The sequence below is a fragment of the Acipenser ruthenus genome, chromosome 7, assembly GCF_902713425.1.
Source record: "Acipenser ruthenus chromosome 7, fAciRut3.2 maternal haplotype, whole genome shotgun sequence".
Lineage (NCBI taxonomy): Eukaryota > Metazoa > Chordata > Actinopteri > Acipenseriformes > Acipenseridae > Acipenser > Acipenser ruthenus.
In genome coordinates, this window is record NC_081195.1 from 55,975,053 (window position 1) to 55,998,657 (window position 23,605).

The 23,605-nt window shown below is 35.9% G+C and overlaps 1 protein-coding gene across 1 annotated transcript; it reads left to right on the plus strand.

The window, feature by feature from the left end:
- The first annotated feature begins 427 nt into the window (after window positions 1-427).
- On the plus strand, window positions 428-21,896 carry LOC117415356 (D(4) dopamine receptor-like). The gene is made up of 5 exons (XM_034025593.3): window positions 428-829; window positions 13,394-13,677; window positions 14,077-14,189; window positions 17,850-18,451; window positions 19,317-21,896. The coding sequence occupies exons 2-5, from the start codon at window positions 13,441-13,443 to the stop codon at window positions 19,517-19,519; spliced, it is 1,155 nt and encodes a 384-aa protein (XP_033881484.1). The 5' UTR covers window positions 428-829; window positions 13,394-13,440; the 3' UTR covers window positions 19,520-21,896.
- The last annotated feature ends 1,709 nt before the right edge of the window (window positions 21,897-23,605 follow it).

Consider the following 23,605-nt stretch of genomic DNA (forward strand, 5'->3'; position numbering starts at 1 on the left):
TATGCTCAGCCTATCAATTCATTACTATAATAACAAATGTAACCTCAGGTGGTTGAAATATCTATAATACAAAAAAAAAAAAAAAAAGTGTAAAAGTCTTAGCTTTTAGAATAATTTATGAACCAAAAATACAGTACTTTTAAACATTCAATATCAATTTTATTATGACAATTTAGTTTACACAACCTACAAACCATCTGCAATTATGATATGTAAAGCAGCTGAGCTTTTTTTTATTCCATCAATTTTAGCAAAGATTATCGAAATACTATAAGTGATATAAAAGTGCAGTCACTTTAAGACCCAGTTGAGAATGTAGCTCGGCCTGCTTTCACAACCAATCCCTGCAGCTGGAAGCATCAGGGGAAATTTTGCATATGTGCTGGTACTTAACATCCAGAGAGGAAGGGAGAGGGAGGCAATGAGCACATGGAGGGAAAATATCACCAGCTTCATTAGCAACAGAGGACAGATGGAATAACAAAAACCAAAAAAAAAACAATGGAAAGTAATACATATAAACACAGCATGCTTATCTGAAGTTATTTTCAGAGGAATTTACACTGAAAACACAGTCTTTCCTGACAAAAATTAAAGTTTAGGACTGGATAAGCGATTGACTGGAAAACTGGAGACTGAGAACAAATTAGCTTTTGTGACTGATAATTAGGAGCATTTAATAAAACTGGACCACAAGTGTTTTGAAGATGGGTCACAGGTGAAAAGGCAGACATCTGAGAATTAAAAGAATGACAAGTCAAGACAAAAAGGGATTTGAACTTAAACTGTTTTTATTGTCATTTTCAGCAAGCACAACTAAAGGGAACTGGTAAGTATGTTTGTTTTTAGCCTCTACCTGTTCACTTGTCAAAGAACTAAAGTTTTGGCTTTTTCACATGCAATATGCAAAACAAAACAAAACCATATTTGTAACATATTTAAAACATGAAAAACAATTATGTATACAACATATGGTGATATAATTTATGTGATTTTGTTATCACTTGAAGGTGATTTAAAAAAAGTGTTACCTGTACATATGTGATAACATGTTGCCATTGGTTACAACTGAGGTGCGATATTCCTTAATTAAAAAACATTGTATGGTAAAATGTAATGCACAGTACAAGTACTAAACACATAGAATAGATTTATTTCGATTTATATATAAAAGCTTTGCTGTAAAAGGAGAATAATCTAGATTATGGGTACATTATGTAAAATAAATAGTACATTATTTATTGTAATTGTACAAAAACAATGTATCTTTTTAAATTGGCTTTTTACTACCAAGCAGTTAAGAGCTCTTTCTAGTTAGTTTTATTATTTTTTTTTTTTTATAAAGTGCCCTATATGAAAAGTTTAAAAAACACTGCTAGAAAATATTAATATAATAAAGTTAAAAGAAGACCTACTACTCAAAAAAGGAAAAGTGCTGGCCTGGAATTTCCACACTCCATAAATAGTGTGATTGTGCTGTAAGCAGACATGACTACACTGTAAAAGCCCTTAGCCATTTACAGCACAGAAGCACAAAAAACCTCTGGGTCACTACACTTGGTCAAGGTAAAATCTGAGCAAAGCACACATTGACTGGTGAGATGGAAAAAAACACTACCAGAAGGGAGAACCTGGAGACTTTCATGAAAGAATCTCATAATTAAAAGATATATGCCTGGTAGAAATGTACCTCCCCTATAGCTTCTGTATGTCAGTGTAGTATATAAAAGTATATAAAAGTAAAAGCCTAAGTGTACTGCTGAATAAATTCTGGTTCCGAATAACACACTGGAGATGAACAGTGGGTTTCTTTATTGATGTTTCCCTTGGTACAGACAGGGACTTGGTTGGCCCCTATTCTCTTCCTCTGGCTGTGATACAGTTGTTATCTCTTATTCTCACAGTGTACTCTTTCTACAGCCAGGACCATCTCGTCACCCTGCCATACTGCTTCTGTCTATTAACTGACGACAGAGTCCCCCCTGTATGCACTCCCTAGCACTGCCATCCAAAACAAACCACTCCATACAAAACATGTACAGTGGGAGGACTTAGCTGACTAATGGGGACCAGGGGGAACAAGCAGCATGGTAACATGTCAGCCAGTGCACCACCTGCTTTCCCCTCCATGGCGCATTCAAGCAACACTATAGTCCCCTTACCGGCAGGTGCATCCCCACAGAACATTTAAAAGGTACGCCTGTCAGCACTGCAGTATTATATTCCCATGCCAGTTACAGGGAGGAGGAGATTTTCCAGTCAAAAATAACAAAAGCTTGTACAGAGAAGCTCCATACCCAAGCTTCTGTATAGAAAAATCACAAAAAGCTGATTTTAGTTTTGTTGTGTCAATGTTGCTCCTTTGCCTGCAGTGTTACATCTCCCTATTTATAAGAAGAACTTGCTCCATGAATTATACGCTGTATCACCTTGTTGTATATGCTTGTTGCATCATTTGGCAATGTGTTACGCCATTTAATCTGGCCATTCAATAGCTCTTTCTCGACATACTGATAGTATAATTCTCAAGATTTATAAAACAACTTTCAAACCTGGCAAAGGTAGAATGTCTTTTTTTTTAAAAAGGTGAGCATAGAGTAAGATCATGAGTAAAAATTATAATTTGAATGAATCTTTGAGTGGTTGCATCAAACTTGTAAGAAGACAAAAACTAGACTTATGATTTAAAAGTTGACATTTACATTTGTGTAGTGTTAGTTTCCTCCTTTCTGTGGTCCACATCTGTGTTATTTACAGGATTATTCAGAGTTTTGACAGCTCATAGCGTGCACTTTAGCTCTGCTGTTCTTGTATCGCAATCACACTCGTTTCCTTTCAGTGTTCCTTCTGACTAATTTAGAATTGCTAATGGAAAGGATTAGTATTTCTAATTCATAGCTTTCTAGTATTAGAATTACACTCTTTTCTGCTTTGTAATTTTACTGGATTTGGACCATGATAAATCTTCTACCTTCAGTGGAGCAGAATTAGGTTAAATGATTTGTTCCAAGTAAGGTAATTAAAAGGAATTATTACATACAAATTGAATCAGCTCATTAAAAAGTCCAGTATATTTAAGCACCTGCTAGATATTTGACCACAGCAAGTGCACTTAAAGAATTACATTTTTGTCTATCAGGGCATTTTAATGTTCTTCGGTTATTTTTTAGACTGAATCGCTTCCTGTGGATAATGGACGCTCTAATTGGAATCTGATTGTCCGAGACGATCCTAGAGGTTTGGTTCATGCAAAACTCTTTTTTAAATTTGTAATTAGTGACTAATGAATAGGGTGCAGCATTCAAAAAGGCTGCCTTCCTTAAACTCTTACATGAGGAAGTTAGGTTGGAACAAAAAAATGAATATACAAGATTGAAATGCATATCGATAAAAAAAATCTCTAAAAACGTAAAATAAAAAACTAAAATTCCAGATGGTTCTACATGCTTTCTTGAACCAAGCTCAGCTATACTAGTTTCACTGGCCCCAGCTGCAAGAGTTAATTTCATTTTAAAAATTTGTCAGCAGCTCCGTAATCATCCAGCAAGTGCAGACTCAGATAAGCTCAGTCGTAAAACTAGCAAGACATAATCTATTCAAACAATCTGTTTCAGTCTAAGCACAACTTCAGACCCCATTAACTCTTGCTAAAATTAAATGCATCTTGACACAGGAAAAATGTTAAGATTTTCTTGTTGAAGACATTCACAAATAGCCAGTCATAGACAAATTCAGTAAATAATTGTACACAAAAGTTAAGGGAAGTTAATGATAATGGATCCTATTCTCAAAGCTTTAACTCCTGAGATGATGAAACTTGCTTGGGACATTTTCAGCATATATACTGTATTGTTGAGTATATTATAATCTAGGTATTTTTTCATGTCGGTGTTGCCAGGTCCCATTAAAAAAAAAAAAAAGCCCTTTAAAAGCAGCTACAATTTTAGGTTTCTTCATATTATTTGATGTGTTGCTGTGGATATTAAAAACAATAATAATAATAATAATAATAATAATAATAATAATAATAATAATAATAATAATAATAATAATAATAATAATTTAAAATAAGAAGCTTTAATCTTTTGAGTTTAGCAGAGGAGCAATGCACATGCCAGAAAAAAGAAAAGATGATAGACGAGTTACCTGCTTTGCTGCATGTACTGTACTGTATGTGACTTGTTCAGAGATAAAAACAGCTGAAGCAGAGGGGATTCAGGGATTCTACTGCAGTCCTGCTTTTTAGAACTTCCTTTGTGAAACTAACTGAAACAGTCAGATTGCATAATCAGGTCCATGCTAAACCTCATCCATATACTGTATATGTGATGCCTTCCTTAAACTCTTTTTTACCTCAATTAGGTAATCAATTCAAGACATAATAAGCTATTATAGTATTTTTTAATAACACTTCTCAACAAGATAAGGACTAGATGCAGGACAGGTAGAATCCCTTCTCCTATTCTATCGGGCTGGTTTTCTCAGAACAGGTTACATACACTGACTGCACTGTAACAGTTGTATCTACAGCATTAAAACTGTTCTTGTTTTTCTTTGCAGTAATAATTTTAGTATTTAATATGACTTGTACCACTTGTAAAAATACTGAAACACATCCTGGATCTCTTTCTTAACCAGTTATGTATTTTTAACAGACAACCAATTATGCAGAAAGGAATTAAGCAAAATGATCAAGTTTTACGAACTCCACCACTGCAGTGCATGTATATGCTTTGGTCTTTAGCTTGAAATAGATTTTGTTTGACTGACATTAGTTGATTGACACATACTGTATAAAGGAGCGTGATATTATTGGTGGAATAATATCTAAGAAGGACATGTTGGCATTTGAGCAAAGTTGCAATCTTCATATTTGTGTCATATTTGACAACATAACTTAAAACAAACAGTGGTAACAATGTTTGTTCTACTCCTTGTGTATTGTGGTACACATTTAGGAAGTGATTTACCTGGGACACTGGTGTTCAGTATTGGTAAAAACAGTAACACCTTTTGATGAAAAGTGACTGTGGTCTCACAGGGATCAACTACTTACAGAAAAGGAGCTCAGTGTTTTTTTTTGCATGATAATAATATTAATCTGGACATATCAGGATATCTTAAAACTTATAATACATACTGGACATAAATATTTAGTTTCACCTCTTGGACTGCAGTTATTTGTGATCTTATTGAGTTGTGTCACCATGGATTCAGCTGGTAACTGAGTGAACTCAGTGAATTAGAATTTCGAGTTTAAAATCAGGAAGCATGGGAATTGCGGCGCTCTGACATGGCTAACAGATCTCATAATGTACATTACTTTATGGTAACCTCACACCAAAATAGTAAAAAATACCTTGCAGTAATCTGCAGGACATGAAATAAACCTTTTTTTTAAATGCTCCTAGCAATTAGAAGAAAAAGCAATGTATATAAGACTTCCTGTCGGCTTAAAAAATAATACCTTATACAACCCAGTTCAGAAAATAAGTTTGAACATCAATAATGTATATGATAGACCATACATGGATTGTGCCATATACAGTACAGTGCTCATTAATGTATCTATAGTACAGTAATCAATGTTCATAAAGTCTGTTTTATTTCGATACATGGACTTTTGCATTGACCTACTGCATGATTAAATATAAAGTCAAACTGATCCACAATAGATTTGATGTAAATTTAAATTGTCAAAGCTGAGCTGTAAAACAATTAATCATTTTTATGTTGGTACTATTTGTTAGCCAATTAAAGACAGAAAAAAAGAAACAATAGCACATTGAATATACCGTATTTAAAACAATGTATGACCCAGGCTTAGTGCATGAACTCTCTCTAGAGAAAGTCAGCTACAAGAAGGGCCATCCATTACCTCAAGGAGAAACCCACAGCTGGGATTTAAGAATGTGGTGGTCAAAGATAACACAATTGACACAACATTCACAGGCACCTTAGGTACTTGGAAGACTAATAACAGAATGAAAGTTGTTGAATAGGTACATCATGAACAACAAGTTATGTGTTTAACCACAACGTTTACTCAAGGACAATACACTGAGGACTATACAATTAATATGAGGTTTTTCTCTGTACCACTCCAAAACAGCACTACAAATGTTGTGTTGATTAGATTTTGTCTTATGATCAGAAGTGACTGACTGTGGACATCAGTGGATTTTTATTAGGCAGATGGGTTCATAATTTTGTTTAGAATATTACTAAACAGACAACTATTTTGGCAGCCCACGGGGAGCTGCATTGACCTTTGTGCTGGTCTTATACAGTAAGCATCAATTGAAAGATGCAAAGTTATCAATGTTGACACTGCAGACCATCAATGTACAATATGTACTGAATGTCTGAGTATATAAATGCAGGGAACGTTTTCCCATCATGCAAGAAAAACTTTTCTGGTGTTCTTATGCAAGCTGTCTAAATTGAACACAAATTAAACACACAATAAGTAAAATTGTTCTAATGCTGTAGGAGAAAAGATTGCTACAGCTAATTGAAAGAAAAGATGTATTCTTTCTTCTTTTTTCAAACATCAATGACTCATACTTTACATCTGTGTGTGGAGGTTTGAATAGCATCCCCTTTTCTTCAGAGGTTTCAAAGCGGCAAATCAATATAGAAACATAATGCTCCCAGGGTACAGCAATTATCTTTGATATGCCAATAGGTGTCTCTAGTTCAGGTCTTAAATTATACCCTGCTGCAAACCATACTTCACTCACTGCCAATTACTGTATGCATTCAGTCTGATTGGTATAATTAATAGAAGTCTTTTTTCAAACATCTACTGATTTTAAATTCTTGATTTCTTCAGTTCATTTTAACTTTTCCAAGCTTGTAGTGAAAAAGATAACACATTTGCTCTAAGACTCAGATGCAACACATTGGCTGCTAATTGGTTGTAGTTTGCAACAACATACTGTATATTATTTTCAAAGGTAATAGAATTTCAACGACCTATTGAAACAACACAGGTGTGCTTTGAAACATGACCACACCCCTGCTTGCAATTGTGACTACAGAAGGGTAATGCTTTCCAGACAAGTGGGAGCGCAAATCATATATCTTCCTGTCATCTTTGTGGTTTCCATTGTACAGTTTTGATTTGTTGTTGAAAAAATAATGAATGCAAGTAAGTTGCTGTAGAAGATGTACAGAGCCAGTGAATGCATTCCCCACAAAAATGCATTGTATTATTATTATTATTATTATTATTATTATTACAGAGTGCATACTAAATACATTATAAACCACTTTACAATTTTAAAGAAACTCATCAAAATAATCACTCAGTCATAGTTACTTAACTTACCAGCTAATGTTAGCTGTCAGTTATGTGCAGTATCTGCTCCACGTGCAGCTGTAGTTACTGCTATTTTGTATGGAGATCTTCTATTTACTAATTAACAGCTTCCACAGTTGATGAGGGGGCAGAAATGACAGTTGCACACCCCTAGAGACCCTTTATAAAACCACTGCACTTGAGAAATTCAGCTTGGAAGTCTTTTCTGAAGCAGCCCCCTTGATTAAAAAAGAACATTAGTAAACTGGATATATAATGCTCTAAACTAAAACAACAATGGAGAATTATTGAAAACACACACAATAGAATATTAAACAGGTCATAGACTCAATAGTCTGAAAATATAGGTGGCAGCAAATAGCCCTTTAAAAACAGGCATCCCATCTTTAAAAAAGAAGTTACTATTTTGTTTTGCAAATATATTCAATAGCCAGGATTAAAATTCAGTAAAGCAGCTCAAAGTTAACATTGATCATAGAAATGTATGCTCCACTAGTTCAGTGCTACACCAATATTGCCTGTATGAAACCAGTCTCATTTTCCCTTTGATGGATGTCTTCATAATAAGTTTGCTTTGATTATTAATAACGACGTCATCCCTTATCTAGACAACATTTTAATTAGGTAGTGCTTGTTAGTGTCAGAGTTTCAGGTTTCATATTGCAGCTTTAATTGGGTAATATGATCCCTGTGGTAAAAACTAAACATAAGCAGATAATATAACAATTACAATTACAGCACTTATGCAAATAGGCATGCATACAAATAGGAATGCAGTGAGCACTTTATAGAACGTTATCCTCGGGTTTGATAACATAGAAGACTAGATTCTCATAGCTTTTAACTATATTCATTATTTGCACAGCCAGTGATCTGGGTTTGTCTAGAATATTCTGTCCATGGAAGAACAGGGCCTTACATTTTCTAAGCTATACTGCTTGCTAGGCAGCCACAAATGACCAATTTATAACTGGATGACAAGTTGTTTTGTATGATTAAATGAGCAGCAGCATTTCTTTGTATGTGGTTTAAAATGAAGATATCTCTCAGGTCTCAGGTTATAACAATATAAGAATGGTGGTAACCTGACCAGAAATACACTGCAATTTTATTTTAATTTTTTATTATTGTGTGTACGTAATGGCATAAATGCATTTGGGGCATATTATGTAAATGGAATGAGCCATTTTACTTTTTGCTTTCTTAATTTGTAGGTCTTAAATGTCAAGTCTAGAAAATAATGTGTGGGTTCTGACAGCCTTGCTAACTGCATAAGATGTATGTACTTCTTTGTTGAAGAGAGGATCAGATTAAGTTTTTAGGCTCTATTCATTTTTTGTATATATATATACTGTATATATATATATAGCATCTTTCATAGTGGACCACCATCACAAAGCGCTTTACGGAAGGCTGTGAACTGTGCATTATATGCAGTCACTTACAATAGGACATTGATTTAATCTCTCATCCACAGGATGGAGCACAAGGAGGCTAAGTGACTTGCTCAGGTCACACAGTGAGTAGCAGAGGTGGGATTTGAACCAGTTACCTTCTGGTTATAAGCGCTGGACTTTAACCACTGGACCACACTGCCTCTAATTATGTATGTTCTTTAAACTTCAAAAATCATCCATAGATAACAGCATGCACTACCTGACTCATGTTTTTCCATGTTTGCACCAGGAGCAAACAGACTTTGTAAAAACATTTGAATACATTTGTATACTACTTAAATAAAAGAGAATGTATTAATTCCATATTTGTATTTTAACAGTAATATAAAATAGCACTGATAAATGATGTATGAGCTTTTTTAAAACCAATTTCTAAATGAAGTTACCAAGCAAACCAATGACAGAGGCAGCACTCCTCTTAAAGGGAATGCTAGGGGCACATGACTGGTTTGTGTACTCCTCCTCCCATAATGCATCTGTTGGTTTACTGGAACCCAGTGCAGCAGGGTTCAGAATAACAAACACAAAGGACTCAAAGGAGCTCTGCTTTGGGGTTTAACCACATTTCTTCAAAACCTAACTACTTTTTAGAGAATTACAGTTCAAGTGATATCAAGTGTGGTTCAAATCAAACAAAGTCTTGGTGAACAGTTGCTGGGAACATGATCAATTTAATATTGGGGAGGTCATGATGGGTAATCCTGTGAATTATGCATTCATTATGAAATGCTCTTTTTATTATTATTACACCATATACTACAACAATTCAAGGCGAAATTCACAAATCATCATACACTGTATACAGTACTTTTTTCATGATTTGCATATCGATCATATGTAGCTTTCAAACAGTGAATTGATGCAAAAATGTTTTATACCATGTTCTTGTTCACGAGTTGGTCTTCAAAGATTTAAATAACAAGTGCCGCTTCCAAAATTCTGCCACTTTGATTTAATGGACAGAAATTCAAAGGGCATAATATAGGAGCATGCTATAGACAAATTTGGACGCCGAGCAAAATAATCTGTTATACAATGACATTAGAAATGCGTGTAGAAAAGTAGAAGCCATACTAATGGGGGACTTCAACTTCCCCCATATAAAATGGGAAAACCCGGTGGGGAGCACGACGGACGAAATTGAAATGGTGGAAATGACAAATCACTGCTTCCTAACACAATTTGTCAAAGCACCGACTAGAGGGGAGGCATGCCTTGATTTAGTCTTTTCAAATAACGAAGACAGAATAACTAAAACAGAGGTCAGAGAGCCATTGGAAAACTCAGACCACAACATGGTCTCATTTGAAGTGATTTTTAAAACCCAAAATGTAATGACTAAAGCTAAGGTTTACAATTTTAGAAAAGCAAACTATGAAGGTATGAAACAGAGACTAACAGAAGTAGATTGGAGTAAAATAGAGAAAACATCCACAGAAAAAAGGATGGCTGTTTTTTAAAAATGTAGTACTAAAGGCACAAAACAATTACATCCCAAAAATAGACAAATATAAATGTAAAACAAAATGGCCAAAATGGTTTAATAGATCAATTAAAAAAAAATATTCAGCGAAAAAAGGCACTTTACAGAGTGTTTAAAAGGGACCAAAAACAAAGTACACAGAAAGAGTACTTGGAACTGCAAACACAAGTCAAAAAGGAAGTTAGAAAGGCCAAGAGAGAGATCGAAATCAACATTGCTAAGGGGGCTAAAACCAATTCCAAAATGTTTTTCCAATATTATAACAGCAAGAGAACATTCAAAGAGGAGGTTAAATGTCTAAGAGAAACAAATGGCAAAATCATAGACGAAGAAAAGAAATAGCAAATATATTAAATTATTACTTTTCACAGGTTTTTACAAAGGAGGACATGGACAACATGCCCCACACGTTGACCTGTTCCTATCCAGTTTTAAATAACTTTAACATAACAGAGGCAGAGGTGTTAAAGGGACTAGGAGCTCTTAAAATAAACAAATCCCCTGGGCCAGATGAGAACCTCCCAATAGTACTCAAAGAAATGAAAGAAGTTATTTACAAACTGCTAACCAAGATCATGCAACAGTCTCTAGACACAGGGGTTGTACCGACAGACTGGAAAATTGCAAACGTAATACCGATCCACAAAAAAGGAGACAAAACCAAACCAGGTAACTACAGACCAATAAGCTTGACTTCTATTATATGTAAACTTATGGAAACTATAATAAGATCCAAAATGGAAAATTACCTATATCGTAACAATATCCTGGGAGACAGTCAGCATGGTTTTAGGAAAGGGAGATCGTGTCTAACTAACCAGCTTGATTTTTTTGAGGATGCAACATCGACAATGGATAATTGCAAAGCATACGACATGGTTTATTTAGATTTTCAGAAAGCTTTTGACAAAGTCCTGCATAAAAGATTAATTCTCAAACTGAACACAGTAGGGATTCAAGGAAATGCATGCACATGGATTAGGGAGTGGTTAACATGTAGAAAACAGAAAGTATTGATTAGAGGAGAAACCTCAAAATGGAGTGAGGTAACCAGTGGTTTACCACAGGGATCAGTATTAGATCCTCTGCTATTCCTTATCTACATTAATGATTTAGATTCTGGTATAGTAAGCAAACTTGTTAAATTTGCAGATGACACAAAAATAGGAGGAGTGGCAAACACTGTTGCAGCAGCAAAGGTCATTCAAAATTATCTAGACAGCATTCAGAACTAGGCAGACACATGATAAATTACATTTAATAGAGAAAAGTGTAAAGTACTGCATGCAGGCAATAAAAATGTGCATTATAAATATCATATGGGAGATACTGAAATTGAAGAAGGAATCTACGAAAAAGACCTAGGAGTTTATGTTCATCTAGACAATGTGGGGAAGCTATAAAAAAGGCCAATAAGGTGCTTGGATATATTGTGAGAAGTGTTGCATTTAAATCAAGGGAAGTAATGTTAAAACTTTATAATGCATTAGTAAGACCTCACCTAGAATATTGTGTTCAGTTCTGGTCACCTCATTAAAAAAGGATATTGCTGCTCTAGAAAGATTGCAAAGAAGAGCAACCAGAATTATCCCGGGTTTAAAAGGCATGTCGTATGTAGACACGCTAAAATAATTTAATCTATTCAGTCCTGAACAAAGAAGACTACGCGGTGATCTGATTCAAGCATTCAAAATCCTAAAAGGTATAGACAATGTCGACCCAGGGGACTTTTTCAACCTGAAAAAAGAAACAAGGACCAGGGGTCATAAATACAGATTAGATAAAGGGGCATTCAGAACAGAAAATAGGAGGCACTTTTTTACTCAGAGAATTGTGAGGGTCTGGAACCAACTCCCCAATAATGTTGTTGAAGCTGACACCCTGGGATCCTTCAAGAAGCTGCTTGATGAGATTCTGGGATCAATAAGCTACTAACAACCAAATGAGCAAAATCGGCCGAATGGCCTCCTCTCGTTTGTAAACTTTCTTATGTTCTTAACACCGTTAGACAGCATTTTTCAGTTGATTGATTATGCTTAAACTTCCCTGAAGTTACAACTCGTTTCTATTTGGGTTGCATGATGGATGTATTCATGCATTCTGTTTCAGATATGAGACTCATCAAAGTTTTTTCTTTAGATTTTACCTTTTGCCTCTAAGAAATTATTTTAACAAAAGCACCTTAGAAGTAACAGTTGTTATACTGTAGAATTAAAAAAAAAAACAACAAAATCCATAGGGGCATGTCTTTCCTTTTTATACCTCTTCTGAGTTGTATTAATTTCTGTTCTAAATCTTTGATACGTGTTACATACTGGTGTCAGGTATTCACCTTGTTTTATAGAAAATGTACTAATACTTGCAGGTCTCTATTTCTCTTTAACAATAAATAATAATAATACCGTGTGAACGTGTGGTTTGCAGTGCTCAGGGGTACAGGTGATGTGGGTGCTCCAACAATGACAAACACAAAGTTACAGTTCAACAGTCCTTTAATTCAGTCTCCTCCTTCATTTGAGACCGTTAAATAATAAGGCTGGCTAACCAACAATGGGTATTGCCAGCATATAACAAAAGAGGTTTACAATAATAAAACAAACACAGACACTCAACACAGATACAAAACACATCTCCAGATGGTGTGTGCTCTTTGTGCAGGTGCAGTGCTTTCAGCAGTGGTGGTCTATTTACAAGTGCGGTCCAGGCTTAGTGCTGGCTTCGTATTAGCCGTCTGACAAAGACAAATACAAACAGGTTACAAATAAACAAAACACTCCACTCACGTTTCCACAGTCCTTGTTTCCTCCCATTAACCACAACAAAAGGAGCCGATTACGACGTCACGTCCCCCTAAAGTACCCTAAGCCCCGCCCCCTCCGATAGCTAGTTCATTCACGTCTCCTCCAATTCATGACTGAAACTTTGCTAACCATACTAAGGCGAGGACTCCTGGTATCGTGACGCCACCCCCTTCCTGATTGTCCTCAGTACAAGGCACACAGTTCCTGTTGTACAGTGCCCTCATTGTTGATTCGGATTCATTCGCTTTCTGTCACATACCACCAACATGATTCTTGTTATCACCTGTACATTCAGTATTGTACTCATGCAGTCCATGTTGAATTCCAGATGTTGATGCCTGATCCAGGAAGTATCGGTAGCTTGGTGACACCATCATGGTCAATGTGACACTCAATGGAACTTGGGAGGAGGATCATGTAGAGTACAACTATCTGGCTCTTCTGTTTGGAATTCCACTCATCCTTATCATTATCCTGGGGAACATCCTGGTCTGCCTGAGTGTGCTGACGGAACGATCTCTGAAAACTGCTACAAATTACTTCATTGTCAGCCTGGCTGTTGCAGACCTCCTTCTTGCCATATTGGTCCTTCCATTGTATGTCTACTCAGAGGTAAGAGTACTTTTCATTATAAAGGAGCCCTGGCTTCAAGTACCCAAATCTGACATGCCTCTTCAGTTTGGACTGGGTTACCTGGCAACCATACATGATTAAAAAGACACAGTACTGTAGATCCAGTTCTTGCTGTAGCGCATGATTGCTTTCCTGACAGGGGGTACTCGTCATGTTCCTAAGACTCCCCTCTAAATGTGCAATGCTTCACAGAACCCAGAGACTGGGAGGTGTAAGTGTAATATTTTGAGAAAGTAATATAGTAATGGTAAGAAAATATTTTTGGTTAAATTTTATTATATTTTTACTCAAATCTGATCTACTTTCTGTGATGTGAAATATATTTCCTTGACTACTAATGATGTTCTCAACTGTACTTGAAATATCACCTTTGTTTAGTTTCTGGGTGGTATATGGACCCTAAACACCTATATCTGTGATGCACTGATGACCATGGATGTAATGCTCTGCACAGCCTCCATTCTCAACCTCGGCGCAATCAGCGTTGATAGGTAAGTATTGCTCATTGAACTTGCAAATTACTAATGTATTGCTTGCAAAATTATTTTGCTATATTGTTGCATGCTTATTGATCAATTTATTTTTAAGCAATTTCATTTCATTTTCTTTTCTTAATACCATGTGGAAGATTAATAGACTGGTTGTTTAATTCTTGTTAAAACAACCAAGGGTATTCTTGTTTGAGTGTTATTTTCTTTTATCTGTTCCTTTTTTCTAGTCTTCAAGAATTTACAGTCATTTGAACAAGCTTGAATAACAAATGAGTAGCAACAGGAAATTCCAACTTCACAAAACATTTCTTTGCAACAGGACAGTTCTAAAGAATAATATTAAGATATTAAGAATTTGGGTGCAATAAATGGTTTTAGGAGTTTTCTGCTTTGATTTCCAACACTGAAAAAGATCAAAGCGTAGAACAAACCCGTAGCTTGGCAACTAAAAGATTGCAATGAATTTCCAATTATTTTATATGCAAAGAGATTTGAATATCATTGCTCATTCTTTGTCACCTTGAACACTGTATGTGGAGATTGTATTTACTATGTGTTTATGGTATTACTGTATTTATATATCTTTAAAGAGCAACTTGGTATATATGAGAAATATCAGTTACCTGAACTCTTCTAGTTGTTTAGATAAACTTTGTATCATTTTCTGTTTCAGTCATCATATCCTAGTGACTTTTTAAAACTCAAACGTTTTAAGCTTACTTGTGGCCTCAATATATGATAATCATTTCTAACCTCTAGGTACTTGAGGTACACCAGAGTGTAACCATAAACCTGCCCCCCTCCCCCACCTTGCAACACTACCCCATACTGAATGCAGGAACTACTGTGGTATTCCTTACTGGTGTATTTATTGAGGCACTGAGCTCTATTCACAAAGCTTTAACTCATGATTTATTTAATAAATGATTAAAATCAAGATATTCCGGGCTCCAGAGTGGCGCATCCAGTAAAGGCGCTCCACGTGGAGTGCAGTATGCGCTCTATAGTCTGGATGTCGCAAGTTGGTATCCAGGCTATTCTTTTGCCGACTGAGGACGGGAGCTTCCAGGGGGCGGCGCACAATTGGCCGAGCGCCACCCGGGGGGAGGGAGGGTTATGTCGGCCAGGGTGTCCTCGGCTCACCGCGCACCAGCGACCCCTGTAGTCTGGCCGGGCGCCTGCGGGCTTGCCTGTAAGCTGCCCGAGAGCTGCGTTGTCCTCTGACACTGTAGCTCTTGGGTGGCTGCATGGTGAGTCCACAGTGTGAAAAAAAGCAGTCGGCTGACGGCACATGCTTCGGAGGACAGCGTGTGTTTGTCTTCGCCCTCCCGAGTCAGCGCAGGGGTGGTAGCAGTGAGCTGAGCCTAAAAATAATTTCCAAATTGGGGGGCAAAATAATAAAAAATAATTGGCAACGACTAAAGTAAAATAAATAAATAAAATAAAATAAAATAAAATATCAAGATATTCCTGAAACTATTCTGGAATTTTGGTGGTTTCAAGCACAACAGTGATCAGTAGTAAGGAGCGGGTAATATCCAACTTTATTAATAAATATCCCAATTTATTCATAAAATAAACAACTCAGTTAAAGCTGAGTTTAAGCTTTGTGAATAAGGTCCAGTGCCATTAAGAACTACTGTTAGATGCTAAGGAGTTCATTGAACTGAGTATATTCTTAATTTGTTTAAAACCCATAAATTTCCACAAAACAATCGTAAAACATCTCTGAATTGCCCTTTTCAAATTGTATACTATAGATTTTTCAATTTAAGTAATATTTATGGTTTTGTCAATACCTATTTCTCCCATCACTGCATAAGAAAAATGTTCTACAAATTGATTTGTTCAGTCTGCTTGCTATAAGTGGTTGGGATTCTTTGAGCTGCCAATATAACATGCTGGGGGCACTCATAATGGCAATTATTAGCATACATCAAGATTTGGACACTGCTGGTTGATGCAGGGTATTCTGGGCTGTGAAGCACTACCTTTGAACCAACATTTAGAAGAGCAGCCTAACCTCAACTTAGCTGAGCTGAATTTTCACATTTTAATAATTATTCTTAACACACTTGCTAATTAAATAATTCCATAAGAATTACCTGTCCTGCATGTCCATACTATATGCAATAGGTCTTGCACACTTTTGAAGAAACAAATGTTATACATGTGAAAACATAATATCTGTTGCCATAATTGAATTTTCTCAGTTTTTGTGCTTGGGTATTCTGTTACTGTTTCATTTTCAAGCATGTTATTAGCTGCCAAGCAGGTCAGTCAATAGGAGAAACAGCTGATTAATTAATACACTTGAAGAAAGGAGGTAAAGAGGCAGGGACATTTTGTAAATGACAATACATGCTTTTTATAGTGAAATGTAAGTGCTTTAGAGGTAAGATGCATGGAATTATTTTGTTAGCTACAGTCAGTTTAAATAAAGGGACATTTTCAAAACATCTTCAGGGAATTTGGAAAATCCATGCCACTGGAACCCTATTCACAGACCCTTAACTCAAAACAGGCTTTTTAAGTTAATTGTTTTGATTAAATAATGTTTTATATATTCATAAAACTGTCCTGGTCCTTGTAACCTCCTTGTGCTATTGTGTTTATCAATGCACACATTTCTTTCTAATAGTAATTGGGATAATGGGATTTGGGGTTAAGAATTTCCTGCGAGTTGCTTGTCTCTCCACAGTTCTTTTACATATTGTCTGAATGTTCTATTATTTTACACTATGAGCTTGCCAATTCTGTGTGACAGCATCAGCAGCTAACTAAAAGGGGTGTGGGTGTGCAGGCCTGGGGTGCACCTCATCAATCATGTGTGCAGGCCAAAGGAAAGCAATGAGTGACAAGCTCCAGACACAATGTATTTCTGGCAAAAATACGGAATAGTTCAAATACTCAAAGAGACAGTTGCAATGTTGTACCCCAGTGAGTCGTCCATTGGAAATCCTGACTTTAAAAACTGATTCTGTCATATTTATTGATGTTTTTTGTTGTCTTGGGAAGGGCTTCATTTTTTAATCTATCTGCTACTCTTACCTGTAGGATAAGACAACTCATTTTACCTAAGTCTACAGAATAAACCTAAATTATTATTATTATTTATTTATTAGCAGATGCCCTTATCCAGGGCAACTTACAACTGTTACAAGATATCACATTATTTTTATATAAAATTATCCATTTATACAGTTGGGTTTTTACTGGAGCAATCTAGGTAAAGTACCTTGCTCAAGGGTACAGCAGCAGTGTCTCCCACCTGGGATTGAACCCACGACCCAGCAGTTAATAGTCCAGAGCCCTAACCACTACTCCACACTGCTACCCAAGGTGATGGATAAGTGTTCTCGTTTTCTGAATGTAAAATACAGATCTCCTGTCCACTACAGGTCTCAATGTCCATTTAGGTTATATGATTAGATTTACTAAGCTTTTGCTCCAACGCAAAGTCTTTTTCAAGTGGAATAAAAAAGTCTTTGTTTCAAACCTAGAAATAAACAGTTGAGGATGTTTTTATAAGGATTACACTAACTGTACATCTGAGTTGGTCCATACAGTTTACAGTTTGTATTTATCTTAGAATCTGTCTGTGATAAGCAAATTGAGTTGAAATAGATATTAATTAACATCTAATCTTTTGTGTCTCAGGTACATTGCAGTGGTAGTTCCTCTGAAGTACAACCGGAATCAGTTCAGTATGCGGCAGCTGGTCCTAATCACAGCAACCTGGGTCCTGTCTTTTGGGGTAGCCAGCCCAGTTATCTTCGGCTTGAACCGTGTCCCCCAAAGGAATCCCCACATTTGCAAGCTGGAAGATGACAACTTTGTGGTCTACTCCTCTGTGTGTTCCTTCTTTGTGCCTTGTCCAATCATGCTGCTGCTCTATTATTGGATGTTCCGTGGACTGAAGAGGTGGAGTGCCAGTCGCAAGTCAAACTTGATGCGTGGGGAGCAGAGGTTCTCCCTTAGTCTGAAGGGCCTGAGCAGGGAGAGGAGGAAGAAGGTGAAATACCTGATGCCCAACCTCAGCCCCACCACGGCCAATCGGACAAACTTGCCTGAGAATGACTTGATCACAACCCAACTGGACAGCATATCTGAGGCAGAGGCTCAGGAACGGCTGAAAGAAGGTAGCCCCAAAGAGAATGGACTCAAACAAAACCACTGTTCCAGCAAGGGGTCTCAAAGTAAGAGCCGCAGAGTGAGTGGCAGGGAGCGCAAGGCCATGAAGGTCCTGCCCATCGTTGTAGGTATGTTTTTAAATACAGGTGCTGGCTAAGTGGCTTGGTGGTTTTTTTAGGAGAAAAGTTTAAGGTTGCACTTTGATATCACTATACTAATTATATACTTAATTCTAAACTTTTTTTTGGGCTGTCAGTTGGTACAGTAATTTAAATCATTTTATTTTAATTTATAGCAAACATTGTATAAAAAAAGAAGATATTACAAAGCAGCTGAGCTCAGTGTGCATTCAGATGTATAAGGGGTTTGAGTCACTGTGGAAGTAATATGGTTTGGCAGCTGCTAAATATTTACTGGAAATGGTGTCAAGACTTGTGACAGCTTTTTTCTTTCTTTGGTGATGATGACAGTACCTATTTGATTCTGTCAGTATTGTGTATGTACTGTACACATTTTAGCTTTAAATATGTTACAAATTAAGCATACAATTATTTATTTTGTTCTTAGTAAAACATGTTAAATGAACATTTACAAGTAGCTTGTGCTTAAAGAAGTTTTTTTTCAAAGAAATTGATTTAAACATTTAAAAAATGTCTCATCTCATGCGTCAGATTAGAAGATATTGATTGAAAATTGAAAATGGAATATGGAAACCTGAGGGAGGGAATTGTTCATTTCATTTTTAAAGTAGAATCTTTCAGATTGTGCATCAATTCAATTAAATTACCTAGACTTTCATGCTTAGTATCAATACATTTTTGTGATACATAGTTTTAAATAATTTCAGTTTGGGAAGTGATTTGCACTGTATTTATTTAGCTTTGTTTGGCCAGTGTAAAGGATATGTCTTTTATTTGTGCTTGCAGTATGCACAATACATGCCATAAAAACCTTTCCAGGTAGAAACTAATTAAAACATGTCTTTTCCAACAGGTGTGTTTCTGGCGTGCTGGACACCATTCTTTGTGGTCCATGTGACCAAGGTTCTTTGTCAGTCCTGTGATATTGGACCCACGTTGATAAGCGTGGTAACGTGGCTGGGTTATGTGAACAGTGCAGTGAATCCTATTATCTACACAGCCTTCAACACGGAATTCAGGAATGTCTTTCAGAAACTGTTATGCTGTCAGACATGAAGCTGTCATGAGAAAGAACTTTGTTTTTTCTGTACTTGTCTGAAATAGTTTGAGATTCATTTTATTTTTTACTGTCCTGACTTAAAATCATGCCGAACTCTAAAACCAGAGGCATAAAATGTGAAAATGTGCACATTCAGTACTTGAGGCAAGTTATAATTCTGTGTCAGTTTTATCTAGAATCCTAAGTGTGTTTGAGTTCTTAGATTTTATTTAATATTTATACAGTACATTTCAACAGGGCTAATTAAGACGCAATGGAGTGAAATGATTTGAACCCACAGGCACCTAATACAACAATGACTTAAAAGATGGATAGAAATTAATGAATTTATATGAGCTGTTTCATCCTTATTAAAGCTGTTCAATACATTTATATATATATATATATATATATATAAAGTATTACAAAAACATGCTTCATTCTTTAATGTTTCAGTAACCAAGCTGGACGGCAGATCATCACATGTAAAGAGCACATTGATCCAACGTGGTCAATCAACCATGGTTCAACATCACCAGTTCAGTTGGACCAACATTTACAAAAATATGCCATCAATGTAACACAGTTCTGTTTTGTTCTTTTTGTTCTTTGTTTTCTCTTTGTCAAAGAGGCAAAACATATGGGGTACTAGGAAATGCAACACGTATACTGTAATATATTGTTTCGCCATGTTTCTTAATGTTTAATTGCCTCTATGACCATTAAAGGATGGTTATGTTGGAGTGTCTAGAACTTTCCAGAAACATTAGAATGATGGCGTTCTATTTGTAATAATTGTGGCAGTACCCTAGATTTGCAAGACAAATTCTGCATATAGTAGGGAGTCACAGTAGATGGTGTCTCATGTGACAGAGTCAAAACTGTGACTTTTGATCACTGTGCTTTGATATTTCTGCCAGTTTCTAATAGTCTGGCCTTTGTTAATCCAACTATAATTGTGATCATAGTGTTGAAAAAATGTTTTGTGCTGGCATAATCCCAGTGAGTTAAATGGTGATCTTGAGGCAACTGTGGGCAAACATAGTTAGGTTAGTGTCATTGGGCCAGCTAGTTGACTGCTGAATCGACCGACATGGTACACTTCATGGTTATTTGGGATGTGCAGTACCACTGCAAATAAACTTAAAGAATAGTTAGTTAGACAAACGGTTCTACCTGATATTTCCCAGACACGTGCCTAATTTTATAGCTTCTTATTAGTACTAGTCAATCAAATCTAGCAGTTGTTTTTTTTTTTTGCTGAAATAGTTAAATGAAATATTAAACAGAGTTGTGCTTAAAATACAGATGCAGAGGGAACACATTGCTAGTTTTTTCTCAGCAATATACATCAGAAAACACTGATGCCAATAAGTATATCCCTTATAAATGTACAGTATGAAACACATTTTAGAAATCATCCAATATATAATTTGCAATTATACAGTACATTCTCATTAAGACTAACTTGGGTTGAACTAATGTCCTGATACTACGAATTTTCTACTTGGACCCAGCCTAATTTAGCAGTCGCTTTTTGTAAATTACTTATAATACGAATTCACGTCACATGAATGTCCTGTTTGTGCAAATTATTTTGGAGCACCCCCAGGGAAGAAACATTTGAATAAAACAAATTGCCCTAGTTCAACAAGCTGAGTGTAAAAGATATTGGGAAATGTATTAACTTCCATCCAGATGAACTCCTCTGTACATTATTTTAGTGATGTTTTGGGACTGCTGATCCTATGACGCTTCCGATATGGTTTAAAAATGCTGGTGATCAGAATGGGACATGCATATTTCAAGTTGCAATGTATAGTTTTTAGTTCACTTACAACCATATTTTCAATAAAATGCACAGCACTTTTAAATGTATAATTTGTTTCATTGTACTGTAATTGAAATTTGATTTCAGTTTTACTGTAACTTCAATAAAAACTGATAGTATGCATTTGGCTTAGACTCCTGATAATAAGAATCAATGATAAGACAAATTGTTTTGTCGGTCCCTTGAAATTCGTATTAATGAGAGTTGACTGTATAATAATTATTAGGGGTGTGCCGAAACTCGTATTTTCCGAGTACTTCACTTTAAGATGTATTTGTTGTCAGGAATACATAAATCAAAACACATGTATTTATTGATGTGTAGATTTCCAAACAAGACCCCTTCCCTCACCTTTACAATTGAGTACCAATCAGTTAACGTCTGCATTGAGTGTCTATGTGAAGATATATTTTCCTGATTCTATGTAAATGTGACCTTTCATTAAACCTAACTTGAGTTACCGCTGTGGAAACTGGGATAGGTATTTTTTTTGTCAAGTTTAATCAGCGATAACACCTTTCTCAGGACTACAATTCCACAATTCAAAGCAGAGATGACACATTTCTAAGGAAAGTGTTGAGTAATAAACATGTTTTATTCCATTTAATTAATACCTAACAACTTTACATTTCTTAAAGGTAACTTACTCGGGGGAACACCCCTAATAATTATAATACAGTACAGTGGTTTTCAACCTTTTTTTAAAACTGTACCCCTTCTGTCTGGGGGTTTCACCTTAAGTACCGCTTTACAATTTTCACTCCACTGAATGGTACCACAGTTGCAATTAAAGGCAAAATAATCAGATTAACTAATTACATTTCTTTTTCTGTTTGTAACAGTTTGGGACTGACAAACTGCTGGTTAGGACAGTATACCAAAAGGTTAAACTTAATTACAAGTCTTTGGATGCACAGAACAAAAATATAGTATTTGGGAATCTCTTTGGAAATATACCTATTGGCTTTCTGTTTGGCAAAGTTACTATAAATAATACAAAATAGTCTGCTCTGCAAATGTTTATTGTGTTATCAATTACTTTCAATCTCAGTATAATTGTGTGTGCCATTTAATATGTTTAGCACACATCAAAAACATGAACCTCAAGATAAAAACTATAATAACTAACACTTTTTATTATAACCAACATAAATTATCCAAAGTAACTTTGTCGCTTTACACTTTTTGTAGACTTGTGTTTTCTTCCTTCATTTTCCTTTTTTAAGTAAGAAATGTATTTTTGACTCGAGAAACGTTACACAGGATAATCTGGATGTACAGTACTCTCTCAAACACCGAAAACAAATTCAACCAGCCCTTATAAAATGCAGTTGCGCCTCATAAATAAAATAAGCCCGTCAAAGTACGCATTGTAATTATTATTATTTATGTTTACCGGAGCATTTATACTTAAAAAAAAAAAATGCAGAAAGATTGTGCTTCACTGATCAGTATTCAATTAAATTGAAACTTGTCTTTCTGAATAGGCGATAAAGTCAAAGGAATTACACTGCAGCAGACTGGAACCTCGTTTTTATTTCATTACTGTGTCATGTTTTTTTTTTCATCTGTAACATTTATTTTTTTTATATTTTAAAACTGTGCAGAAAATGAACTCATTGTCACAGCTGCTATTATTAATACAATGGTATATACAGTAATCCGTCGCGTATCCGCCTGTCACATATCTGTCCTAACCGTTTCAGATATTGTAGATCCTACCAAAGTTTTCATACCCTGTGTTGTATGTGCTCCGTGTGCTACCATTGCTGGTAGTGTCACATGCGCTGTTCAGTGTGTTGATATGTAAATAAATCCTGTTCGCCTGCGGGGCATATCAACTTCAACCTCCGTCTCGATCTCCTGCCTGTCACTCAGCAGCGAATGCATGCACCCACAAGGCAGACGGCTACTCTGTCAGAAGCATTGATACCCTGTATCTTTCTAAACAAGGGATTTAGGGGAGCTCACTAATAAAAGCTGAATCTCAAAACAATAATTGTGTGAATAAAGTAATTGTTACAGCTGTGTATAATGGTATTTAAAACAGGAGCCATTCTTCTGAATTTCTACATATTCGCCCTTACTCTGGTCCCACCGCAGTCGGATATGCGATGGAATACCGTAATTGAATCCATTAGTGTGGTTTCTTACTGTGTACATATTTCTCATTGTGTAAAAATGTTGTTTCAAATAATTTCATGTACTGTTCCTCAACTATAACATAGCACTTAATAGTCAATTGTCTTTTGGCAGCATGGGCACAAGATCA